General features: G+C 41.7%; 1 protein-coding gene across 1 annotated transcript in view; it reads left to right on the top strand.

Moving 5' to 3' along the window:
- Nucleotides 1-1,364: 1,364 nt before the first annotated feature.
- LOC147683535 (uncharacterized) overlaps nucleotides 1,365-15,060 on the top strand; it is a 356,113-nt gene continuing 342,417 nt past the window's right edge. The window contains exons 1-2 of the mRNA XM_086944873.1: nucleotides 1,365-1,440; nucleotides 11,785-11,867. Coding sequence (XP_086800999.1) covers nucleotides 1,365-1,440; nucleotides 11,785-11,867 — 159 coding nt within the window. The remainder of the gene's footprint in view (nucleotides 1,441-11,784; nucleotides 11,868-15,060) is intronic.

Raw genomic sequence — 15,060 nt, 5'->3', positions numbered from 1 at the left:
GCAAGCTGGGCATTGGCTAGTTGATGATTTACTCCACTTGCTGGTTAAAGCTCTGATAGGGAGAGTCCCATGCCTCCATTGTAAGTATAATTTCCTGAGAAGTGGAGGATATATTTTATCCAAGGCTGGCTCAAGTCTATAGCTGTCCTTAATAGATAAAAAGGACTCCGTATGTGTACCCAGAGTTTCCTGTCGACAGAGTGCCGCTAGTTTACTGTCATAGTATGCCTTTGCCAGACTCTTTTTGGAAATTAGTGGACATGCAGATAGAGGATCAGACCAGAGAGTCGGTAGGCCCAGTCCCTCCAACTCAATTCTAATGTATTTAAAAATATGGGTAATCATAGAACACATCAAGGAATCCATTGACTACATTCACTTATGCCTAAAGGTCTGTGGTGTATAACACAGTCCTGCCACTTTGGCGGTTTAATACTTTAATAAAATCCACAAAACGTCGTTTTCTTGAAGAAAATGTACTACTGTTCTTACCTCATGTCAGATGTGTGATAATACTTCACCTCATCTTGTAGTAGAACAGTAGGAGTAGTTGTCATTGCTCCCCCGAACCCTTTGTGCTACAACTTTCCAAGATCTAAAAGTCCTGGTCGCCCAGTTTAGCTGGTGTATCCTATCAGAGTTACTCCCTGGCAGACAAAGGCGGGCTCATCCTCTCCTAGTTTGTATTTGTTCTGACCTCTTTAACTGGCTTCTGACACAAAGTGCACATATAAATACCATGATGGTCATCATTTGTGCACTCATTCCTAACCTCACTAACTCTCAAAGTTCTGTATCAGCCCGGCCTTGAAGATTCTGCTGAAGGGACTTTAATGGCTACTGGGTGAAAGCCCATAAACTAACCCTCAGTTTGATCTTTCAATTAACGTTGCCTCCACAGTCATTTCCATTTCTATGCTAAATGTGGTGAAAATTAGAAACACGCAATTTACAAATTCGTAGAAGAAAAAAAGACTATCCCTCAAGAGCAAATTGGATTTAGACCTTCTTCACTTTAGTTTGTAGTCGTTTCCCTTTCGAGCAGAATCTGTTCTTTAAAAGGTTCCTTTTCTGAATGGGCACTTCTTCCCAAAAGTCATTGAAATCCATCCAGCCAATCAGAACACGTCAAGTCACAATGTTTTACTGACTGACATTTGTGCAAGTGGGGTTCACAGGCATGCTGACCTCAAACAATCAAACATTCTGACTGCAGCAGGGCAGGAAAGAAAAAAAAGCTGTGGGAAAACAGGTGGGAATCTGTTTCAGGATGGGCATTACTTCGGATCCTGCTTTTCGCTCATTAAAATACAGGCCCGTACTCTCACCATTTTGGAAAAAATATCAATTAACTTGAAAGTCAGATGCCACTTAAACGCAAGGCCACGTATTATAAATCAAATGATGCTAAACGATTTAAACCAACAATAAAAACCTCAGGTAAGACAATTATTATATTTTATTTGGATTTCTGCATATTAGTAAAAAATACACTTTTTGAAGCTAAACAAAATTGAAGAAGACCCGGGAACAATGCAGAATATAGAATCCTGCACATTTCCGGGTATTATGATTCTAGATTCTATGTGCTGCAACTAGATTTCACTGGTCTCTGAGCGCCGCTCTTCACAGTGGGAACAGCTATGGTTGACTTATCAATGAAATATAGCTCTCATTTGTTTTTTATTTGGCTCTACATTGAAACTAGCAGCTTTAATATGACATTTATTTAAGGATGTCGCTTGTAGGTATTGTAGAGAAGACTATAACTTGCTTAACCGCTTTGTGACATATAGGTATTTATTGGCCTTTGATTGGGTCGTGGCTGAACATTTATGGAACTCAAGTGTAATATTATCTCACTGTTTAGTAGATTGCGTTCTGAATAAACTTTTACTTTATTGCTATTCCTACTAATTATCAATGAAATATAGATCTCAGAAAGTAAGTGTAAATATCACTGCAGTTAATGCATGGATGCACAAACATGCCTATTCATTAAAAAAACGGAATGAACTCTACACTTGGATATTTCGAGTGTAGATTTCCAATCTTTTGGATTGCACAAGGAATCTAAATGGAAAGCTGTGCCTTGGGAAATCACGGGACTTCAGGCATTTCCTTGATACTGAATACCTCGTGGTAGAGACCTCTGTACATGGGGAATGGATTCATTGACTCAAATGTACAGTATTTTGCTTCTATTCTTTCCTTGGAAAACCCCCTTCTGCTACAACACCACCCATCCGGGGTTCTCCATTGTCCTTCCTATCCTTAATAGGGGTATTTACACCTTCTGTTGGCTGAACCGAATGTTCCTCCCTGGAAAGTGGAATAGTAGTAGCTTGTGAATGCCCACAAATGTACTTGTTTGTGAACCTTCAGAAACGTCCAAGGAAACCAGGCCTTGCAACACACAGCAACACTTTAAATCCCACCCCTTCAGGTGGGTGAATGGGTTTGGAGATCTCCGCGCTGGTAAAAGATCTTACACCTGATAGGAATGCCTTTCTGAATTCATGGCAGGTGTAGCTGAGATTAATACGGTTATACACATAACTTTATGGTGAAATTTACCTTTCATGAATAGCCCCCACCTTGCTTCATTTGCACAGATGGTCGCACGTGGTGGGCTATGGTTCTGATTTCAGGGGCCCAGACCTCATGTTTTTTAAACTTCAGAATTCACCCTCTCCTAGAATGAGAAAGATAGAAGTGGAAAACGGTGACAGAGGGGGGAAGCAGGGGTGCTAGAGAGCGAGCAGCAAATTAGATGAAGAACAGGTGGCTGTGGGAGTGCTAAGTTAAGGTCAAGACGCTGCCTTTTTGGGCTACCCCTGTCTTAATTAGTTGAAGAGCCTCAGCAGCAATATTTTACCACCTGCTACATAGCAGCTTGTCACAGGTACTTTCAAGGCATGGTTCTTTTGTCCTGAAATATAGCAGCATTTCTTGACACATCTGCTGTAAGAAAGAGAACAAAATGTAAAACATATTTAGAACATATTTAAAACATATCGTATCAGAACAAAATAGAGAACATAACACAAGACACCTGCAGTATAACACAATAAAATAACATTGGAACAATACAGCACCAAAACACAGTATCACAAAAAAGACAACAGAACACATCTTTATTACAACATAATTCCACACAGAAAATCCGTTCAAAGCTTCTTGTCACATGCCACTACCTCCAGAGTCCTGTTTTCATAATACAGTAGTAAGATATGTTTGGAGCAAGCCCTACCTTAACTTACCACAAAAGACAAGAATGAAACAGTGCCATTCAAAAAGTGTTTTTTGATCTAGCCCAGAAACTGAATGATAATGGAAGACAGTAGCATGAGGGAGAATCAAAACAAAAACATTGAATCTTAACATTGAATCTTTAGCCAAATGTTTTTTTCAAAACGTACCACCACTTAAATGTGAGTGTGCATAATAATTGCAAGCAAAAACATGAAATGTGAATAATCTCTCACTCAGTATTTAATTTGTTGATCCTGAATTGTGTTGTGATCATTTTCAGTTCTGAGCGTTTTTTTCCACAAATATTTTACGACCATATAAAGGTGATTAGTGGTATACCTTAAAGACAGGTGTCACTTGTTGGTTTCTCACTAGAACAACTTTTTCGACAGCAGTACTGTTTTCACTTTTGCATCCAAAAGGTATATGGGGTGAATGCAGGTCCTCTAATCAGCAAGAAAGTCAGCCACAGGTATGATTGAATAACTAATTTATGTAGAGGCTTAAAGAGGGCGGTCCAGCAACATAGGATTGGGACCTACATCAGACAAAAGTGGACTTCACTGATGATAGTAGATGGAAATTATTGGTGTTAAAAGTCGTATAAAATGCTTTTGCAAGACTATACTAAATGCTGGTCAAATAACGTAGATTACACATAATTTCCCAGAATGCAAATCAAACATTTTGAGCAATATTTTAACGTGAAAATCAATCTTGCGTCCATTTGTCGCACAGACACGTTTTACAGTAATATTTTATCTTAAGTGAGGCACAACTATGCAAGATGGTGCAATTTAGTGAATTTTGCATAACAAACATAACACGAATTTCCCAAAATTAAATGAATTATGCTGCTGTAATTTAAATGTTCCCCAGATCCACATGAAACACACCTAACTAGAAATGGATATGAAAATGTATGGAAGGCAGGGGGCTGCTTTGGTACTTTAACTCCTCGGTGAGGAATGGTGAGAATGGTAAAATGGTGAGAATGGTAAGAGACAGAGGGAATGGTGAAACATTGAGAATGGTGTTAGGCCGTGGTTCCCAAACTGTGCGCCACGGCACCCCGGTGCGCGGCTTTGAGGTGCCATGGGTACCGCGAGCACAATGTGGGAAAGTGCAATTTGTGTCAGCTGTAGTGCGAATTACGTGCCCCCCCTGCATAATCTGAGAACATGATGTGGCCCGAGAGTACTGGAGCGATACAGTCTGAAGATTCTCTCCCCCCTTACCCTCCCTGGAATTTGGGGCTCTTTTGTTAGGGAAAGTGAGGGTGGGGGACAGACAGGGATTCCAGGCATTTGTCGGTGGATCTGAAAGTGGATTAGGCCGCGGCGGCTGCATACTCCATGTAGAGAGCTCGCTATTCCCTTCAAAGGGCTGTGGGTGCTCACTTACGCCACCTCTTCAGATGTTTGTGTTTCTAAACTGCCCATTGACAGCCTAGGAAAGTGTAGCGAGTGCTGCCGAGATAGAGGAGGGGCTTGGACAGGGGGACTTCACTTATACCGAACACTCTGACCCGAAGGTCAGGCGCCCCCTGGAAGAGGCGCTGCAGCCTTCTGATCTCTGACATCCACCAAAATCCCCTTTTAATTTCGGCCTGAACCCCCTGGATCTATTTTTTATCGTTTGGATTTTGGAAATAAATGGTGCGGATGTGTTGTTTTAGTTCCCATTTGGATGTCGTGTGGTTTGGTATTTTCTGGACGCGACCTCAGCACATTTGGAGTCGTGTTTTTCTTAGACTGAGCACGAAGGAGTGTGTGTGTGTGTGAGAAGGGGGAGTTGGAGGGGGTGGTCAACAAAATCATTTCTCAAAGTGTGTCTTCTGATACATTTACTCCAAAATAACAAGGATTCCATTTAATGAGTGGGCAAGCAGGGCCGGGGGCAGTTTTATTCCTAAACATACAACAGGAGAAAATGCGAATTTTGAGGCCGCGTTTCGGTTTGTTTAAATGAAGAACCAAGAACCTTTTATATTTTTTAAAACTTTATTTTCTACTCAGTGCCAAAAGCCATCTAGATGTACGCGCACAACAACATGTTTGACGTGTCTCTTTGATTTTTAGAGCAAAGGCGCTGGAAGTAGGGTGGCGGGAGGGGGATTTGGAAGGGGGGAGTAGTGAGGGCTGCACTGGGCAGTTGTTCACTACTTCAGTTGTTGCGGATCCTGTGTGATGTGCCTTTTAAATGTAGTTTACTGTGGCCACAAGTTCAACTCCCCAACCCAGTCCAAACCAACGTGTGCCTGAATGAAAAACTCACCTGGATTATTCTTATCGCACATCCAAAAGTTGCTGCGGAAGTAACCTTGTTTAATAAATCTATGCTGGCATTACGGAAAGTGTTTTCTTTGCTAATTGTCCCTCTTCTTCAAAAGTACCATTTGCGCTTTACTCGCTCCATGGAGCCCGCCTTTTTCACATTAAAATTATTAATCAAATACCTGCTTTTGCAGAAGAGGGACAATTAGTAAAGTAAGCACTTTCTAAAAATGTGAGCATAGATTTATCAAACCCGGTTACTTCCCCAGCAACCTGTGGATGTGAACTCCGAATAATTCAGTTCTTCATGCAGGCACATGTGGGTTAAGCATCTGTGATTTCTCAACTGGGGAGAGGATGTGGCCTCTTACAGCTAAACCGGTAGAGCTCGAACCAGGTTTGAGTCTCAGCTGGAATGCTCAACATCCTGTGATTCAAATCTAGGGGCAAATCACTTAATATCCCCAGTGCTGAACAAAAACAAATGTGTCCATTGCAACTAGTGCTCATCAATGTAAAACGCTCTGATACCTTTGGGTCCAGTTTGCGCTGAATAAAACTCTGGAAAAAAATGCCAAATGCAGAGTTTTAAGTGGGTCGTGTCCTGCCAGTGCACACTGGCAGTTCTGAAAAGCAGGTGCTGAGACAGGTCTCTTTCGGGCTCTCCATTTTTGCCCTCACCATCTGGGTGAAAACAAATCTTAATTCTGCAGCAGTACCACCCTTCAAGGACATTGATGTAATATCACAAATACTCGTTATGTTTCTTTGATACTCTCATCATGTCACAACTGAAGCATTTTTAATATTATAAAACAACAAAGCCATAGAGTTGTCTATTATTTATTTTATCTTATGCAACTAACAAGCATTGATAAAGAAGTTTAATTTAACAATTGTGTGGTTAAAAAAGGTGCATGAAACATATGGCTATTAACCTTGTAGTATCGTTTCTCACTTAACGAGTTCTTATTAAACAACTGTTATCTTTTGATTATGTTACAAATATGGTTATAATACCTTCATTGCATCCCAATTACTTTAGGAAGCCCACAGTAAGTACTCTCGAGGTCGTGATTACATCACCCCCCCCCCCCCCTCCCGCCCACCGGTAAAAAATGGTGGGGAGCCACGGCCAACTGCCAAATAGGTGAAGGGAGCCACGGGTCAAAAAAGTTTGGGAACTACTGGTGTTAGGCATATGTGCTGAGATACCTATACAGGTAAATTACACATAAATAAGGCACACTTGTTAGGGCAGCAGGGACCATGTTTTGGAGATTGGTGCTACACCTAACATTGATATTGTCATGTCTGAATACTCAGTGGGAAATCTTGCTACACATGTGTACAGAAGATACCATTATCCAGATAGGGGATTCCAGTTGTATCGTAGTCCCTTTATTAAATAGGTCCATGCTTACAGATAGTGAGTGGAATGATCCTTGACTAATTAAGATGCCCTTAAGGAGCAATTACACTTGATTGAGGTCCTAAGGGCTCAGTGCGATACAGAACGTATGCACCTATTTAGAAGGAAGCAGGCTTTTTGCAGGCAGGACTCTCCCCACTTTTTGGCCACATTTGGAATACTAGCTGCTGCTTTTCTGACTCTGAAAGTGCACTGAGGTCTGCTAACCAGACCTCAGTGCTAGTGTTCTAACCCATCTTAAAGTATATGTTGATTTGGCTATCCCCAATTTGCAAGGACTGATTTACTTATACGTCCCTAGTATATGGCACCCTGCGTACCTAGGGCCTGTAAGGCTACATTCACCCAGGGCTGCAGCACTGATTGTGCTGCCCTGTGTGTGACAGAGTACAAAATGGCTCCCAGTCTGTCACCGCAGACTAGAAGGGCAGTTGCCACACTGTTAGTTCGACTTTGCCATTATGATTAATTGCTAAGCCAACACTTCCCTTAACAATAACAGTAACTTGGGACTTGTTTTTGTTTTATTTCTTCCCTATGTAACTGATGTTATTCAATGTTTATTGAAGTTATACTATGAATCCGACAAAGGAGCCCTAGCAACATGGTCGACGTCTGGTGGAGCTACCTAGGTAGTTAAAGAGGAGATTGGCTGTTTTTCTCCCCCTACCACTGTGTTCCTGGACTATTGCCCAACACTCACTACTGCTTTGGGGAATGAGTAAGATCTGCAGAATTCAGAACTGTTTCTTCCACCTCTCCTCTGGAGGATGAGGTGGATGACGTTTCCCAGTAACACTGGGACCGTTGCCTTCTATGGAACTATGACGATGCCCCATGAGCAGAAACTAAAACTTACTGTACTTACCGCGAAGCCCGAGTACACTTGGTCGCTGCCCGGTGGGGTTGTCCTATGCAGCTATAGAGGAATCTGGCTCTGTTTCACTCCCGCTGCCGTCACCTACCCAGCTCGACAATGAACATTGTTTCTCATGGTTCTTCACAATTTTATCTCTCTTTCTCATTGACTGCTTTGACTGCTTTGTTCCCCCTGAAGTACTTTGCCCTTTCCGGTCTACCTGACTATCTGCATTCCTCTCACCTGTTTACCTTTCCCCTCCACCTTCCATTCCCCATTAGACGAGTGTCTTGGCTATGCTACGCGCTAATAACTTATATTACTGTGTAATCTCATGCTTTTCTCCTAAGCCCATGCTTGTAACTGCAACTGATGTCATTTTCGGAACCTGTAACTCACTGATCCTCATGTAAACTGATCTGATACCTCCGGGTCTAGCCAGCGCTATATAAAACTTTTCAAATAAAATAACAATATATGTAAGTGTCCCCTAAGGAAGGCTTAAGTAACCCTAAGGCAGGGAGCTGTATATTATTAAGTTTTGAAGTGTATTTTATCTGTATTTAGGCAGCAAAACCCCTGAAGGTATCATTTTGTTCTAGAAAAGTTAATAGCCCATTGGCTAACACAGTGTTACCAGCTGGCACCTCAGTCTGCCTAACTTCTGAATGGTGCTGTAAGGGATCAAATAAATCATGACATCAAACCTGACATGATGCCCAGGACAAATGTAATGTCACTATTAAAGTAAAGCAACTGTTAGAAAGTTGCCAATCTGTTTCCCAGCTGGTCCAGTGGCCTCAAACGGACACTGGTCAACAGACAATTTTCTGCCATCCTGGGGAGCAGCCCAGGCCCGTGGAGGGAGTTTCGGTGGGGGGGAGAGGCAGAGTGGGGGAGGGGCAGGGTGGGGATTGCTAAAAACCGGAGTATGGATAATTGAAGGTAAGTAAACAATTTAATTAATAAAACAAATTTCGTAGCGCGCCCTGCATCGCAAAATGTGATGATATCATTAAAGGAGACAGAGACCCTTCTCCTCCTCGACAGCCTTTCTATCAAAACCTGAGTTGGTTGACTCTTCCCGACTATCATTAACATCAGGTGTGGGAGTCGGGAATGGTGAGATTTGAGTGCAGGCTAATAAATTGACCAATCGTTCAATGTCTGATAAACCAGTTTAGGAAGTAAAAGGGTTCGTTGTGTGGCATGGGGATTATTAGGCTGTTCTGCTGATTTAGGGCCTCGGCTGGGCTTGATGAAATCGGTGTCTGGAAGAAGTTTTGGAAAGGTTGGCTGGTAAAAAAACAAAAACAAAGGAAGAGTGCACACCTTGTCCTAATGGTTCACTAAAGAGTCTAGGCGGTGCAACAAAGAGCACATGACCCGGCTATTTTAAAAATTGATTTCAGCAGTCTCCCTTTCTGGATTTAGGTGAATGTCATACCCATTCAATTCTCCATGCTATGGGCTCTGCCTGTTGTTTGATCACAAATGGAGTTATTAGGCGTTGTGTTTTGAATAGTGATGGGCACACTTGAAAGTGGGGAGGTTACTATGGGGTTACCTAGAAGTAAAGGAACACTGGTGATATAGGATGCATGCTGACTTTGAGATTGAGACAGAAGAAGCCTCTTTTGGGTCTCCGATAGAGCTTGGACTTTATCATCCAATAATCCTTTTTTGATCAAAAATAACCCGCTAGAAGTCCCTCACTTGGGCCTCCATGTTGCTAAAGAAGGGTTTGCAAAGGTTTAACAGTTCAGCCTTACAATCAGACCTTTCCTGCAGGGCAGGGTTTCCTGCTAAAGTATAGGGCTTAGGCATTCTACAGCCCTCAATAATATTGGAAAGATCCTTTAATTTCGATTGGGCCAATTTGGCCATAGAAGCACTCAGGTTTTTTCCCCGTAACAGGTAGCAGTCTTAACTCACTCAGCTGGTGAATGTCGAGGCTTACTGCGGTAATGTCAACAGGTGGCTAATGCAAGCTGCAGGGAATATTTACCTCAGCCATAACATATAAAAGTGTTTTATGGTGGGCTATTGTTAGTTCCCTTAAACCAATTTCTTTCTCCTCAGCTAGTGTCTTAATAGGGGTAGAGTAAATCTAAGTTTTAGATTGTTTTTTTTTAATCTTTAATCACTCTTTGGGTAACATCTATAGGATCCTTAACTAACTGCAACTCCATACTGATAGCACCAATAGCCGATGACAGGTAAGATGTAATTAAAGGAGTAGAAGTGTCGGCATTGTCCCCTCCATTTTTTGGCTTTGTGAGTTTCTTTTTCCCATTGCTGAAGGAGCTAGAAGAAAGGGGGTTTATCTAGGGTAGAACAAATCATAATCTTGTCCACCTCATTCACTCTAGTGTCTGATGATCACGCTGTCCTGGGACCACAAGGGGGGCCCAGCCCTGTTCAACCACAGACGGGTGCAGACAGGCCCGCTCTTCCCTGTGGAACGTGCTCGGGCACGTTCTTCTTTGCGCGGAGCATCAGGAAATTAAATATCACTCACCAGCTCTGGAATGCTGGGTCTTAGAGTGCTAGCCTCTGGTGCTCTCGCTGTGTGTCCTGCGCTGCGGGGAGCAGCAGGAAATTAAATAACGCTCACCTGCGCTGACCACACCTCCCCCACCTCCTGGAATGCTGGGCCATAGAGTCCTAGCCCCCTGGTGCTCTCGATGCGATGTCATACTGACTCCTGCCAGAGCCCCCATCCAAGGTGAAAGGCAGATCACAGTACAAGATCGCATCTGTAGATTAAACAATGAAAACTAGAATTTGCTTTTCCTTCTACTTATCTGTTTTTGTAGAATGAACAGGAATCAGCAGACAGGGGCATGTTTATTTTTTGGATGTTCTTGGTCAAATTCTCTTTGCATATTTTCTTCACATTCTGAGCTGCAATATTTCTTAATCTGAATTACAATAAACGGATTCTACTATATTTCTTGCAGTAAATTACAAAATGCTTTTTGGTGTGCTTTTGCACCACCGTTTCTATTTGATTCTTCATGTCTGTAACCGTACTATCGTTTTCACATGAAGGAGCAAGACACCAAGAGCTTAAGCTTTTAATGAGAAGGGTGTTTGTGAGATCATATATAATAAAAATCAAATACCATGTGCCTTATTTTAAAAAGATATTAGCAGTCGCCTCAGAATTCCAACACCTTGTGAAGAAACTCGGCTGATGTCACAGAACTCCTCAGTGACTTGCAATATCCTCATAATATACTATAGGAGATACCTTTCACATATATTAGTATATTTAGGGGGTAACAATTCTTTTGTTTTCTCTATCACCACAAGTACAATAGTTTGATGAGTTGCTAAATCCTCATTTATATTTGTCAAACTTTAAACTGTCTTTTACGTTTACAAATTTCCTATGTTGGTTCTGTTTTTTACAGGGTTTAGGTTAAGAGACCTCTCATACTACTAATATTGCTACTACTAGTAGCACTACGATGACTACTACTACTACTACAACTTTATTACCCCTATAACTCCTACTACCTCTCAAACTCCTACTACCACTACTACCACTAATTATTTTTCTACTGCTACTACTGCTGCCACGACTTCTACCTACCATAATAAAAATAACAGTAATCATTTTAATTGTATTGTTAGTATTGTTTTGATTATTTTAATGTACATTCTTATTTAGCACTTGTTGCTACAATCCATTGGCTTAGAGCTACTGTACATACCAGATGTTGGTATTACACAGCTCAATGCTACTAAGTTCAACAGTGACAGAAAGAGGTGGAAATGCCCAACCAGATTATTTACCGGTGTCACACAGATTTCTGCAGAAGAAGCCTTAGCTCAATGATATATTTATCAGATATTATCCTATATAAATAAAATCCTATTCCATCCTTTTCTTAATCAGTCTAATGCTGCACAGTAATATCATAGTAAATGGTATATGTGTGTTTGTTTTCCAGCCTATCCATGGGATGGATCAAATTTGAAGTCTATGAAATGTGACCTAAAGAAATTTAAAGAGTTAGATGCCTATGCCGCCAAGGTGAGTGTAACCTAGAATGTAACAGACTCTACACTAGCCCTATCAAGAGAAACTCATCTAACATCGCTGATTCCATTCCAGCTTTCCAGGCCTTCCGTAGGCCTAAGGTGGTGGCATGGCATCTGTTAGACCTGGCACCATTGGCAAGGGTATCCCTCCCATTTTTCTGCCTCTGCCTCCTGCGTTTTTGCAGTGTGTTGGACTTCGTTCTGCTGGCCTAGATGCTTTGGGCACTTTGCCACTGCTGTTCAGTACCAAAGATCAAGTGCTCCATGTGTAGATTGATTGTATGGATGAGTGTTTCCATGATTGGCTATTTGATTTACTAGTCAGACCCTACTACAGTGCACTGTGTATGCCCGGGGCCTGTAAATCAAATGCTGCTAATGGACTGCAGCACCTGTGTGCAGTCTGGGACTGCCATGTGGACTTGGCAAGTATACACACTTAAAATATAAGAGAGGGGTCCAAATACACCAAAGGGAAAGGACACCAAGTTCAACGACTTAAAACAAAAGATCCCTTTGTGTTTTCTTTAATATGCATACAGCATACCAATCACATTCGCAGTAAATCACCGCTCATACCAAAGTCAAATAGCACCATTGGGAACTCAAGAATAAAATGTCAAAAAAGAAAGAGGGCGGCCAATTTTGCTTATTATTATTATATGTTAAAATATATATTCACAAATTTATACAGAAGCCAAATGACAAACATATGAATAATATGACTATACACACACACTTATTTCTCAGGGGATACCAAAAAAACATACATTCAGAAAAAACATATATCATAGGTATCAGCACAAAAATTGCACAATTAAAACAGATATATTAAAAAAGAAACAATAATATGGTTAAAAATGGGGGTACCCGCTTTTAAGGACCAATCTCATATAAGCGCTTTCCAATATATGTCATATATAGGTTTGTGCTTGCGTGATGCACCAGAAGTGTTCACAAATATCCCCTTGGATCTTCTTTAAGACCCAACTTTATGTCAATCAATTCGGTAAATCAAAAAAGCAATCAAAAGAGCAACAAAAGTGACGCGTTTCGGTGGCATGTGATACTTCCCACCTTCCTCAGGCTAACAATTGGTTTTTGGTAATTCTCCCCACGGTTTATCAATGTTATTCATGGGTCGATGGAGGAAAACGAACTCTCCCCAGAACAGCTAACCTAATGTCCACTGGTGGTACATAGGCAGACCAATAAACAAATCAGGGGACAGGAACAATCTCCCTCTATTAGATGGAAGGCTGTGTATCCGAATATCAGAGCTCTGATATTCCTGAAGATTGACTGAGCACGCCAGGAGACGATTGAGTCCCGGCAACTAGCAAAACATTTTAAAAGACGTTTGGTTTCATCACTGTGCCGGTCATATTTTAAGGTCGAAACGAACGTACAAGCACCTCGGAATAAGCAGTGCACGTAGTTGGGAGCGAGGCCTGAGACGTGTACATTCCACGCTGTTGGCTTATGTTGGTTTGTTCGTGATTTGGGATACACAACCTCCCATCTGATAGAGGGAGATTGTTCCTGTCCCCTGATTTATTTATTGGTCTGCCTATGTACCACCAGTGGACATTAGGTTAGCTGTCCTGGAGAGAGTTCGTTTTCCTCCATCAACCCATGAATAACATTGATAAACCGTGGGGGGAATTACCAAAAACTAATTGTAGCCTGAGGAAGGTGGAAAGTATCACATGCCACCGAAACATGTCGCTTTTGTTGCTCTTTTGATTGCTTTTTTGATTTACCGAATTGATTGACATAAAGTTGGGTCTTAAAGAAGATCCAAGGGGATATTTGTGAGCACGTCTGGTGCATCACACAAGCACAATTCTATATATGACATATATTGGAAAGCGCTTATATGAGATTGGTCCTTAAAAGCGTGTACCCCCATTTTTAACCATATTATTGTTTCTTTTTTGATATATCTGTTTTAATTGTGCAATTTTTGTGCTGATACCTATGATATATGTTTCTTTTCTGAATGTATGTTTTTTGGAATCCCCTGAGAAATAAGTGTTGGTGTGTATAGTCATATTATTCATATGTTTGTCATTTGGCTTCTGTATAAATTTGTGAATATATATTTTTAACATATAATAAGAATAAACAAAATTGGCCGCCCTCTTTCATTTTTGACATTTTATTCTTGAGTTCCCAATGGTGCTATTTGACTTTGGTATGAGCGGTGATTGACTGCGAATGTGATTGGTGTGCTGTTTGCATATTAAAGAGAACACAAAGGGATCTTTTGTTTTAAGTATACACACTTTCCAGTTCCTATCCTTCCCTTCTCTTGCATATTAGTCACCCCTAAGTTAGGTCCAAGGTACCCATGTAAGCAGGATGCAGTGTATGTGAAAGGAATGACATGCCCTAGTGTGTGAGGCATTTCATGTTAGTGAATTACTGCCAATTTTGTTTTTCACTATTGCAAGGCTAGCTGTTCCCACGGGACAGAATGGGGAGTTTGTTTTTAACATGTTATAAACATAACTGACTCTGGGAACAAGGTAGAAAAACAACGTTTAGTATGCCTGAACTCAGAATGTTAAAATGCATCTTTTAGTGAGGACAATTTTTGCATTCTGTGTTTGAAAATACCACTTTTAAAAAGTAGGTATTTTCTAGCTTAACCGTCCAGTGTGCCTCTGCCAGGTTTGTGTATTGCGTGTCTGACTTCTGGATGACAGGGTCTGGAGAGGGGCAGTGGCTCCAGAAGTTGGATGAGTCAGGGCTGGGCTGAATAGACCTGGGCTGCATTTAGAGTAGGGGGAGTAGATTTCCTTTTCAACTGAATTTGCCTGGTCTACCTTCAACAATGCAGTCTCCACCTCCTGCCAGGAAGCTGCACCAGCAAGGGAAGAACTGGTTTTGGCTGGGTACAGACCAGTGGCACCCACTCCATTGGGGCATGGGAGCACCACTCCACACTGCTTTCTCGCAGTGCGAGAAGCGAAAATAAAATGCTATTTTAAATACCATTTTAATTTCTGCTTCTCGCGCTGTGAGAAAGCAGAAAAAGCAGGGGTATGCCTGGTTGGGGTCGGGCAGGAGGCTAAGCCTGGTTGGGGGCGGGTTGGTGGATGTGTCGGGGAGGAGTGGCGTGCACCACTCTGAGTGCCCTGACTGCTTTGTCGGCCCTGGACCAAAGCATTCATACATAC

The sequence above is a fragment of the Lissotriton vulgaris genome, chromosome 11 (assembly GCF_964263255.1).
Source record: "Lissotriton vulgaris chromosome 11, aLisVul1.2, whole genome shotgun sequence".
Classification (NCBI taxonomy): Eukaryota; Metazoa; Chordata; class Amphibia; order Caudata; family Salamandridae; genus Lissotriton; species Lissotriton vulgaris.
Note: the sequence above shows the minus strand (reverse complement) of the source record. Positions and strands in the feature narration are given on the sequence as shown.